We start from the raw sequence: 12,176 nt of genomic DNA, 5'->3' as shown, positions 1-12,176 counted from the left end.
GACGTTAAGAAAGTGGCCCCAAATAACGTAAGGAGTGGCAGAGCAGGACTTGAATGTAATCAACCTGAACAACACAGTAAAGTTCACCAGTTGCCATTCAATGCTCTTCCTTTAGGGAGAGAGGAGGTGACCTGGGGATTGGAACTGTATTGAAGCAATCGGCCAATAAGGAAAAAGAAAATTTTTTTCTAAATAAATAATTATTTTATTTAGAAAATCACCTGGAAACAATGAGAGACAGAGTGAAGACTCATGTTTCCATCTCCAGGGTCTATTTGCATATGGAGACACAATTGTTCCAGAACCATTTGTTGAAAAAAATATCCTTTCACCACTGAGGTCCTTTGCACCTTTATCAAAAATCAATTGATCTTATATGTGTGGATTTATTTTTAGACTTTCTGTTCTGTTCTATGGGTCTATTTGTCTATCTCAATACTACACTATTTTGATTACTATAGCTTTGAAATAGTTCGAAATTGAGTTCTTTTTCTTTTTGAAAGTTGTTTGACTATTTTAGGTTCTTTGCATTTCCATATGAATTTCAGAATCAAATTGTCAATTTCTACAAAAATGCTTTCTGGGATTTTAATTGCGTTGAATCTATAGACCAATTGGAGAACTGACATTTTAACATTGTGTCTTCAGTTTCATGAACATGGTATACCTCTGTTAATGTAGGTCTTATTTAATTTCTCTCAGTAACGTTTTGTAGTTTTCACTGAAAAGATTTTGCATGTCTTTTGTCAGATTTATACCTAAACAATTTCTATTTTTGATGCTATTGTACATGGTATTTCAATCTTTAATTTCCAATTATTTATTGCTACTACATAGAAATACTACATAGTCAGTTTTTGTATATCAATCTTAGATCCTGCAACCATACCAAACTCACACATCAGTTCTAGTAGCTTTTTTGGATAGATGTCATAGGATTTTCTACATAGATGATGTTATCTGTTAACAAAGACAATTTTCTGAGGGGCTATATTCAAGGACACCGTGTTCTAATAAATTCCATTCTAAGGCTGTTGAAAAGAAAAAATAGAGGAACAATCCAAAATGAGGATGGTCAAGGCCTGCAAGCTATCCTCAAGGCAGCAGATCCATAATAGATCTAGTGGTTTTACTTAGGCTAGTGTTAAAATGTATGGATATTTTATTAATATTGAGGATACCCTCAGCACAGATCACTTGACTTTCTATATTCACGATGATGACAAGCCCAGATGTGAGCTGAGTGAAGGCAAAAACATCCAGCCTCAGATTAAGAAAATGTTCAAAAACCCCTCCACAAAGCAACACTTTCTCTCGCTCCGACCTTGAAGGCCCCTTCTGGGTCTCTAGGCCTTCCACCTTGCCCCCTCCAAGTCCATCTCCATAGAGCCAGATTGTATGAAGATGTAAATATCATTCTAAGCCCTGCATTTCTAATAAAATCCAACTCACTCTTCATCAAGGCCTAAGCAGCCCTCTTTGCATTGTTTCTTCTTCCCCACCCCCACAGGTCAAACTCAACCCAAGCCGTCTCTGCCAGAAGCACTCTCTCCATACACCTCACCCCTCTTCTCCTGCTCCTTGTCACTTCTTCAGATGCTCTTCCTGACTCACTCCAACAGCTATTCTCAGAGCACACTATTTTTCCTTTTTCCTACCTTTGACTCACCATATTTGTAATTTAATTTTACACTAAAACAGTGCATTGAGGGTTAGGACCACTGCTATTTTGTTTACCCCAATCTTTTAACAAAGCCTGATAAAAGGTAGGCACTCAGTCAATGGTGCGAATGGGTGCTGGAGCTCTCTTTCGCTACATATACACCCTTCCATTCACCTCTTGTCTTTGTGATTGAACTTGAATATATCTTGGGTATTTCTCTTCCCTTGGAAAGATGGTTTAAAATCATGGCTACGTGTTAAAATCTCCCCCAGTGATTCCAAAAAATACTAATGCTTTGACCTCACCCCACTTATTGAAATCTAATTCGTGGGGTATAGGATCCAAATTATTTGTGTATTTTTTTAAAGCTCTCTTGGTGATTCTGATGTGTATCCACAGTTGATAACCACTGACATAGAAGAAAAGGCTGCTTTCATTCAGCCAAGTGATTAAAAAAAAAATGGATCAGCTCACCCCAGAAGGGCCAGCAGGTAAGGTATGTAAGGGACCTCACACGAGCCTCCCCGTAACCCAACTTCCTACGACAGTCACGCCTTAATTTCCTTTGTGTTCTCTCCATTCCAACGGAGCAAGAAGAAGGAAACCAGACCAGAGTGGAAAGCATTTTCAAACTTTATTTACAACTGTCACAGTGACAAAAAGTAGTTTGGAAAAAAAAAATGCTAGTTTCTCCCTGAGCCTCAAAAAAGAACAGATAGTTACAGGAGGTTCATCTTACAACAGGCATTTTTACTGAAATACTAGGGTTTTTTTTTCCAATACGATCAGTTAGAAATACACACGAGATACTTAAAAAAAAAAAAAAAAAGGAGGAGGCCAGACAGGAGCTCAGCCACTTGTCCAAGAGCAGCTGGGTCCCCCAACAGGGTCCTGACTTTAGCTGTCAGCCTCTGGCCTGCTCAGACTCCAAATGATCATACAAAGGGGTCTAGCGACCAGCAAAAATAATAAACCACCCCGAAAAACACACGTATACACAAAGTAGATCTGTTATGCAGTTTACAAGCACGTTCCCATCACACGGACAGATGACACAGGGGAGCAGATGAGAGGGGGACACAGAAACATGGGACTTTAAAAGGCAAGACCCCATCCACAAGGGAGGCACAGGATGAGAAATGCTGCTGTGAGGGAATGAGAGTCAGGGGGAAAGGCTCTCCGCAGCCAACACAGAAGGAAAGGGGAGAGCAAGAGAGTGAAATACCCAGCAGAGCAGGCTGCAGGCCTCTCCCACTTCCTCGAGGAGCTGGAAGAAGTTATTGCCATCGGTGTGTATAACACAAGCGGACGACACAGAGGAAGGGAGCAGTGGGGGAGGAGGAGCGTCAGCTTCGCAGAACCAAATCCTGCTGATGTGTCAACAGCACACTCTGGTTCTCCTGCTCAACATTCCCCAGAATCACACTAACCTTGAGGTATTAAATACAACACTACATGCAAGTTCAAAACCGGGGTCAACCTGGACTGACTGGAAATCTGAAGGGACACGTGGGTGCCTCGGCTGGCCAAGTCCGGCCCCAGGGAGGCTCTCGAGCCCACCTCTTGGAGGCACAGTCCTCCAAGATAGAGAAAGAGATGGTTTGAAAGGTTTGTCCCACAATCTGCTGTTCCTGGCGGTTCTGAACTGTGACAAGAAGGTCAAAGTCCAAGGCTAACTTTTCTCCTGCAACTGTGCCCTTGCCGGGGACAGGTGAGAGGTGGGAGGGGAGGGGTGAGAATCACCGTTCCATGCTCCCTCACTACACTGTCCTCCCCCCTGCATTCAGTGACACATGGGGGGAAGCCAGGGATCTCATGACAGCCTTTAGTTTCGATCTCCAGGCTGTTGCATGAGAGCCCCCTCAGCTTCATCCAATAATTCCCAGGCTTTGCAGCTCTTGAGACCTGCACTAAAGCTCACCTCTCCAACAAGAAACAGAAAAAGCCTCTGCTCTCCACTCAGATTCTACCAGAAAAATAGGCCAAGAGCCCAAATGGGAGTGGGAACTGCGGCTGGTCAGGCTAGAGCCCACAGCAGGGCTGGGAAGGGTGGTGAAGAGAAGGAAGGGCCAGCCTGGGAGAGTCCACCCACTCTGCTCAGTCTAAGTCCCAGGGGAGCAGTGGCGGAGGGACTTCGTGTCCAAGCATCCACTTGGGTCCTCCAACAAGGGCAGGAAGTACTCTCACTACTCCTAAAAGGGCTGGGGGGGCAAAAAGGGAAAATTGGAGCTCAATAGCCCTGCCTCTTAAAAAAAACAAACCAACCTCCAGATTACTGCTGGTACGTGAACCTGCCAAGCCAGGAGCAGAGGGTCCACAGAGAAGGAATGGGAGACCTTTTCCTTTCCCATCTCCTCCAGCTGGCTTTGCAGGCAGCCAGGTTCTCCTGCTCTCCTTTACCTGCCTCCCCTGTAATAGACAACAAACCTGAAATAAAAGCAAAGGCTAGCAGTGGGCAAAGCTGGAGAGAGAGATGAAGACTTGGTCGTCCCATGCCCCAGCAGCCAGGGTAAATGCTCACTGAATAGTACTTCCTGGCTGGACTTCTCTGTTTTCTTTAAAAAGTGTATTTTCTCTTTTGTCTCATGTTTGTTTTCGTATACCAAATGTTCTTTGTTCGCTGTGCACATCTCCCTGATCCCCCCGCCCCCCAGAATCCCACCACTGCCTCTAGTTGCTTGAGTTCCGATAATGATCTCGAAGTCACACAGCTTCCCCGCACCCCCCACCCCTGCTCTAAGCAGCTTCCTTTCTCAGGCCTTGCAAAGTGTCGCAGAGGGCTCCACTGCCCGACACAGTTCAAAAAAAGAAAAGAAAAGAAAAGAAGACCAACTCAGTGATTTTCAGGTGCAAAACGGAAGCCATCGTCTGAAGTTTCAGAACGATTGTGGCTCACTCTCTTCTTCCATCACAATGGGAAAGAACACAGTTCAGGTACAGATGCTGTCGGGTGTGACCCCGCGGCAGCCGGCGGGAACTCTACTGCTCCTTGTTCTCGTTCACTGTCTCTTCACAGTTGTCCTGCTCATCCTCCTGGACCAAGAACTCCTCAGGCGGCCATCGGAGCTCCCCACTCTCCACCTCCCCCTCTGTGGGCTCCACCACTATGGAGGGCAGGCGGTCCTTCAGTTTGCAGCAGCGGTCAAAATCTGACGGGTCGGGGAAGATCTGAAATAAAAACAGCGAGCGCCCGGTCACATACAGATCTGAAAAGAGAAGGTCCACTCCTTCACCTCATGTGCATACGCAGGGCTGAGCACCTGCTGTAGGTCCAGACGGTGCTACGCCCGGGAATGGCGGTGGGCGCGTGTAAGGCAGGAGGAGCTGGGGAGTGAATTCTGGAGCCACGTGGGAAACCATCCCTCAGCTTGAAGCCCAAAGTTTTCAGGGCACTGCCACCAAGTCTAAAAGGTGGGGTAGCTCTTTTTGCACTTTTTGTTTCGTTTTATTTTCAGATAAACGAATTTAAAATTTTGCCATCCACAGTAAGTCACATCTCTATTTTCAGCAAGCATTTTTTTTTTTTTTTTTTTGGTTGTTGTTGTTTTGTTTTAGGCAAGGCAACCCTTGGTTGACCTACAGATTGCAAGGACCTTGTCAGCTTACAATCCCTTATTTTTTAATTTATTTTTTATACCTACAGCATCTGGTCTTCCTAAGTGGTCAACTATCCAAGTATTAACCAGCTCCCACCCTGCTTAGCTTCCGAGATCAGATGGGATCGAGCTTGTTCAGGGTGGCATGGCGGTAGACTTCAGCAAGGGTTTTACTCCAGCAGTGCAAAGCATACAACAGGTCCCACAACATTAAATTCCTCCCAGGATCATTATTGGCACCTAGTGTGAGCTGGCTACCAGGTGCTTTATCTATGTAATGTTGACCTAACATAGTCATGCTGATAAATAGGTGTTGCTGATATTATCTTAAAGAATCACAGCCTCGGAGAAAGAGGCTGCCCAAATCACGCAGCCTACAAACGGGTGGTGGAAGGAGATTCAGACCCAGGTCTGTCTGGTTTCTATGCCCCAATACCACTGCCCCTCCAGTAGATGGGTTCTGATCTCAGTCCAGTTGTGAAGTCAAGGCCAAAGAAGCATTGAGGGTGTGGCCTCCAGTCACAGGCAAGCTGGGATCAAAAATCCAGGGCCCTCGATAGCTTGACACCTGAGTTTACTTCTCTTTCCATAGCCCCACCAATAAGGCTTTTTTCACGCCCACTGTTTGTCCTGTGCAGAGCTGGAAGAAACCCCACGCCGGGCTCTAAAATCAAGGGCCATGCCTGGCTCTGTGGATTCCCTTTGCCCACGCTGCCCTGTGACTACCGCTGACCCAATTCTTTGCCCAGCAGCTTAAGTACTTAATCCGATGGGCTGCTGGTCCCTTGCCATTCACAGCCCTCGGTGACACTCACACCCGGCAGCAGGAATGAGAAGACTCCATCTGGGACACTGGAGCTCATAGGAAAGGTTGACAGAATCACAGGGTGCCTCCAAGACCATCTCTTCCAACCTCTCCATTTGATAGATGAGGCAACTGAGGCCCAGAGGGGTCAGGAGACTTGCTTGAGGTCACATGGCTTGTTATGGCAAAGAAAGGAAAGCAAAACCTGGAGTGGGTGGAGACATCCCAGGGACTGCCCGTGCCTGGCTGAGATCCAGACAAGTCTATGGCAGCAGACAGGTGTCCTCTGTCTCCAGAAGTAGAAGGAATACTCTCCTACAAACTCAGGCCTTCCATGGTGCTATTAGGGTGGCTCATCTTACTATCCCCCAACCCGAAGCAGTGCTGTCCCAGTCACGTCACTGACCACGTCACAGGTCACGTGGGGCTTCCAGGAATCACAGGCCTCCACAAAACCTCCCCAATCCCTGCAGACAAGTGATTATTAACCATTTATCCAATAAAGCCCCATTGCTGGGGATTAAGTCTTAAGCCAGCTGCACAACCAGGCATCATTAAAGACTTAACAAGCTTTATAAAAAGTACCATAATGGCAGCCAGGAGGAAAACAAGGCAGAGGAGGGGCTCGGTGAATGGAGGTGAAGGCATAGGAAAGGTTGACCCCCACTGGGTGGTCTTTCTCTTCCTGACACAGCCAACTCTGCAGTTCTGCCCTTGGACTGTGCTGTGCACACAGACCCGCGTGTGCTGAGCAGGGAGAGGGTCAAGTGGCCTCCTTGGGCCCTGCCTCATGTTTCCTCACGTAGAGCTCCTCCTTTCGGGTGACGACACAAGGCGCCCTTCCAAACCCAGCTTTGGAGTGAGCGGGGAGAACCCCAATGAGCGGAAAGCATGCTACAGTTTATAAAACCCTTTCACACACCTCCCGTCCAGGAGCAAAGGGGCTCCGGGGCGCTGCGGGTCACATGCAAGAGCCAGGTTTCACTCCTAGATCTGCTCTCCTCAGCACGATACCTTTTGAAATAAATGGATGCCACTGGGTCAACCCTCTCAACTCACAAAAAGAAAACTGACCAGGGAGAGTGGGCAAGACTCTGGGCTTTAACTGCCCATTTGGCAGATGGAGGCCCCAGGATGATCCTCTGGGCAGCCAGGTCTAGAGGCTGAGCTTCCCATTCTGGACAGTTGTTCTAAATCTTCAGGACCTGAGACAGAGCTGTGAAATAGTAAGAGGAGATGGACACCTTGCCCAGGACAGACTTGGGCTCCTGACTCTACCCTCTGACCTCAAACCTAGGGCTGTGCCTACCCTGTGACTCCAGATTCTAACTATGATCATCCAAGTTGAGGAAGCATGAAAGGGACAGGAAGAAGCAAGGCCAACAGTAGGAAGAGGACAGTAAGGGTGGAGAGCATGAAACTTGGTTTTAAGCCAAGAATAGGTCTTTAAATAAAATTAGGAGAGAATACATTAAAATGTTGATGATGATGATGATGATGGAAGAATGCCAGGCACATTCGCTGAGCAGAATCTCAGTCTTCACAATAATTCTATGAAGTATGTGGTGCTGTGATCCCTATTATATAGAAGAGGAAATGAAGTACAGAGAAGGCAAGTAACTTACTCAAGGCCATGGAACTAGGAAGTGACTGACTAGAGACCCAAACTCAGAGATAAGACTTCAGGCAAGGCATTCATTTAATAACACGTTGTCCAGCCACAGACCCCAGATTCTTACTATGTCCTTGATATCACTTGCATAACCCCAACTAAGTCGTCTCAACCACCCGTGCCTCAGTTTCTCCTTTTGAGACCTTTTTATCTCATTAGATGGGTACAAGATCTTGGCAAATACAAAGATGACATATGCTAAATTTGAATTGGAATGTCCTTCTTGGAACAGTTTCAACAGGACTACGATAAGTATTCAATCTCCAAGCAAGAGGCAGCAATACTAACAGTAATTAAAATAACTCCAAACAATGCTTTTCATACCAGGAGCTGCAAATTAAGTCTTTTAAGTCCTTGGGAGAAGTCTGAGCATTGAACTTCTGGTACTGCTTAGTCGTCAGAGAACTTTGCTCCCTGAATTGTTCAAAGCAGGCGCCATTTAAAAAAAAATTTTTTTTTACAAAGTCTGTTAATTACATTTTAAAAAATCACTATAATAATCTAACCCTTCCATCGAAGATTTTACTTTATTATCAGATAAAACCAGTTTATGCCTCTGAAAATTGTAGCTCTCTCCAAAGACAAACAAAAGGCACCCAGAAGCAAACAGCTTCTCATTTCCTTACATACAGACAGAAAGCCTTGCAAAGTATTGCTGAGTATTTTGCCAGCACAATCTTATCTACGACAGCTGCTTAAGAGGGTGACCCTAAGGAGGTCAAGATTTTTCCACTAAGTCATGCTTTTTAATCATCTAGGCAGCAGAAAAATGAGAGGTTGCAACTGTAATTTGACGGGGTGGGGAAGCCAGTGGAAAAAAGGACTCAAGTCAGACTTGCCAAGCACATGACAGGTAGGGTTGAGGCAGCAGGCCAGCCCGGCATGCTGTTTGCCTGCATGAACTGGCAGGGAATAAGGAACTGCCCTTGTTCCAGAAAGAAATTGCTTCTGGTTAAATTTCTTACCCCAAAGCGCCTCTGCTCTCTGGACAGAAAAAAAAAAAAAGGCCAAAATTGCCCCCCCCCCCCCCCCAAAAAAAATCCTTGTCTCTTCATTCTGTAGCAAAGGCTTAGGTCCAGAAAGGAAGATAGGGAGGCTCTGAAAGGCATTTTGCAGCCTCACTCCCAGGACAGGGAAGATCTAGAAGCATCTATCCCCAGCTATGATTCTCTCCGCCCTGTCCAATCCTCCTTCTGCCAGCAATGGATTCCACATCCAGCTGTCACATTAGGCTGTCACAGCTGATGACTTGGATGAAACTAATAGACACCCAAGTTCCCTCTTTTGTAAATGGAGTGAAGTTTTGAAAATCATACACATCAAGAATATCCCGGGTCCCACATGTCCCACTGTGTAGAAATAGCAGGCATTCAAACTTGATAATGGTGAATTTTATAGGGGGCATGTCTTCAGAGGCCTCCTTTGCCAGGTGGCTTCTAATGCCAACAGGCCCTGATGTTTTCAGAAACTCAAATGTATTTACTTGAACAGTCAAGAAAAAATTAAGACCTTCTAAGAGGAAGAAACAGTCTGTGAGATGTAGTTTGGATGCCAATATACTAGAATTTCTGGCTTTATAGATCAGAGTTGTCCAACAGAACTTTCTGTGATAATGGAAGTGTTTGTTGTCTGCCTGTGCTGCCTGACAGTAGCCACTAGCTACATGTGGCTATCAAGCACTTGAAATGAGGCGAAAATTTTTAATTTTCTTTCATTTTTAAATTTATGGTATATGTAAATATACTATAAATTTAAATTAAATAGCTACATGTGGCCAGTGGCTACTGCATTGGACAGCACAAACGTAAATGTTTAAATATGAGGACAATGAAAGCAGAACTGTCCAGGAAAACTCAGGATGTCTGGCTGATGGACCAACACAGGCAGCCTCAGAGCAGAAGTCTGGGGTTGAGGGTGAGCCCCTGGAGATGAGGAATTAGTCAGTAGGCTTTTTGTTTAAGTATAAAAAGTTGCCAGTCAGTCAGCTCCCGTTTCAGCCATGGAGGGGAACTGAAAGGCAATACCAGAGCTCCAAAGGCCCGAAATTTGGGGGCCAAGCTATCAACTGTCTGCTTCTAAGCCAGGTGACCTAAACCTGGCTGTCTCTAGGGTGGAGAGAGGAGAGAGATGTCTGGCACCTAGGATGGAAAATGTGAGCGATTCTGGTTGCAGCAGCCCTCCCCTGTGTGCCTGCGTCCCTTAGCCATCATGCCTGACAAACAACCTGAGCTGGACACAGAGAGGGTGGAGGGCTCAGCAAAGAGCTGAGAGATGCTAATAGGGAAAGCGGACACCAGCAGGTAGGGGAGATGAAAGGTGGTTAACTCGACACAAAGGGCTAATTACCAGCTCTGCAAGCTGAGACCTCAGGAGCTTGGCCATCCTGCTCCTCTCTGGTGGAACAGAGGGAAAAAAGAGGAGTGCTGGGGTGGGGTAGGCAGGGGAGGCAGGGCAGAGGACCTGAGATGAATAACCAGATAGCTCCCTGAGGCCCTGAGAGCCATCCGCTTCAGCGTACAAAACTACAGTTACATTTCCTCTCTCTGGTTCCAGAGGGGGAGAGAAAAATCAACCTTTGACCTGCTATGGAAAATCACTCCTATTAGTAGACCAGGAGTCTGAAAGATCTGGCTTTGACCTGGCCCCCATGTCATATTGTCTCTGTGACCATGGTCAAGTCATTTTAACTGCTCTGAGCCTCAGTTGCCTCCTGAGTAAAATGAGGAAGAAATTTCCACTTTACAGTATTGTTGGAAGGAGTCTGCGATGCTATATGTTGAGCACCAGTACAGTACCGGACCAGCTCAGAGATGTGGATTCCCATCTCCCTCCCCTCTTCATCTATAAATTGGGATTAATGCTATTTCCTACCTTATAGGGCTTTGGAGAGATTCACATAGAGGTATGTATGAACATATTCTATAAACTTTAAATTCCTAATGATGGTTCTTATTAGGTAAAGCTGGGGTCTCTAAGGAACATTTAGAGCAAGGGACCAGAAAATCGATATTTATGGCCTGGGACAGGAGCAACTTAGCAGCGCTCTTGGGTTTGTGCTCATAAATTCTAGGCCAGGTTCTTTGGAGAAATGATTTGACTTCATCACTTTCCTCCCAGTGCTTCCGTTTTCCCAGGGCCTGGGTTAGGCCAGCGGGAAGGATAGCCACTGCCTTGTCCAGATTCTGGTCTTTTCAGTAGAAGCCCCTACAGCTAGAGGTGTTCTCATTATGCACCTCCCCCTCCTCCTGCTCCATGGCTTCAGACCCCTCCTGCCCCATGGCTTCTCAAAGCCTGGGTTTCTTATTTTTGCTGAAGAACAATGGATTGGCCTTGTGTGTTTATTCCTTCCCAGGAGGGGCTGGTTCGTAACAATGGGCAGATCTCTAACAGCATCTGGGCTTTCCAAGGGCTGAATGAATGAGCAGCAACTAATTCAAATGAAAAGTACACCCACTTTTGGCCGCTAACAATAGATGAAGGCAAGAAATATTCTCTTTGAAATACTTGCTTCCTGCTATCTTATCATCATCATCATCATCATCATCATCATCATTTGCACTTTATTGTTATTGACTTTTCAGAGTGAAATGTGGCTGGTAAGAACAGAAAGAATTGTGCAAAGGGGCAGCGTGGCTACTTACTGGATTTGGGGAGGGAAAAACATTCTCTGGTCTCCATTCTGATGTGAGTCACAGGTTCGCCATCCTTGAGATTCTCACCTCACTCAAATCTCTCCTGGACTGGGGCTACGGAATATCCACCTCACCCTCTCCTACCCTTCTCTGGTGTCTCTAATCCATAGGAGACCTGAGCAGATATTTGGGGCTTTATAACTGTTGGATCTCCTTCCTTTGGATTAAAGATGCTTAAGCATCCAGCCTTGAAACTTGAAAGAAAAGGAAATCCTCTGGATAAACACCACCCTCATAAACATCTCTCAAACACACACCCATCCTGCAAGTCAAGAGTTCCAAATTCCGATTAATTAGCACTAATTACTGCTGATAACTCTGGGCCCAGAAAGCTGATGGGGCTTTTGAAACTTTAAAGAATGTTTTCTCAAAGTTCTCCAGGGTGATGAGAAAAGGCTGCAGTTATCAGGCCGGAGATGATTTCAAATACCTCCTGCAACTATACCATCATTGCCATTTGGAAAGAAGATGTGCCTTCCAGTCACCTCTGGGGAAGACAGATCCCTCTCTCCAGCCTTCTCCATTGGAGCTACACAAATGTCCCACAGCCACACTTCCTCTCAGAAAGACTAGACTGACATGGCTGCCATTTCCAACCATACTCTCATTCTTCATTTTGGAAACAAAAGTCTTGAACATTTGGCTTGGTCCCACAGCCATCCTATCCGTGTCTGGAGTTCCCTTCTTAATCCCTAAAACAAGGCTTCCAAACCCATCCCTGTGTGGAAATAGCTTTCAAGTCTCTAGG

The 12,176-nt window shown here is 45.9% G+C and overlaps 1 protein-coding gene and 1 pseudogene across 2 annotated transcripts in view; both read right to left on the bottom strand.

The window, feature by feature from the left end:
• Positions 1 to 2,278: 2,278 nt before the first annotated feature.
• LBH (limb bud and heart development) overlaps positions 2,279 to 12,176 on the bottom strand; it is a 30,644-nt gene continuing 20,746 nt past the window's right edge. For both annotated transcript variants that reach the window (XM_011370746.2, XM_011370745.2), the window contains exon 3: positions 2,279 to 4,831. In XM_011370746.2, the coding sequence (XP_011369048.1) occupies positions 4,643 to 4,831 (189 nt within the window). In that variant the 3' untranslated portion in view covers positions 2,279 to 4,642. The remainder of the gene's footprint in view (positions 4,832 to 12,176) is intronic.
• Positions 5,298 to 5,416, bottom strand: LOC111746067 (annotated as a pseudogene).

This window comes from Pteropus vampyrus, unplaced genomic scaffold (genome assembly GCF_000151845.1).
Source record: "Pteropus vampyrus isolate Shadow unplaced genomic scaffold, Pvam_2.0 Scaffold173, whole genome shotgun sequence".
NCBI classification, from domain to species: Eukaryota; Metazoa; Chordata; class Mammalia; order Chiroptera; family Pteropodidae; genus Pteropus; species Pteropus vampyrus.
Note: the sequence above shows the minus strand (reverse complement) of the source record. Positions and strands in the feature narration are given on the sequence as shown.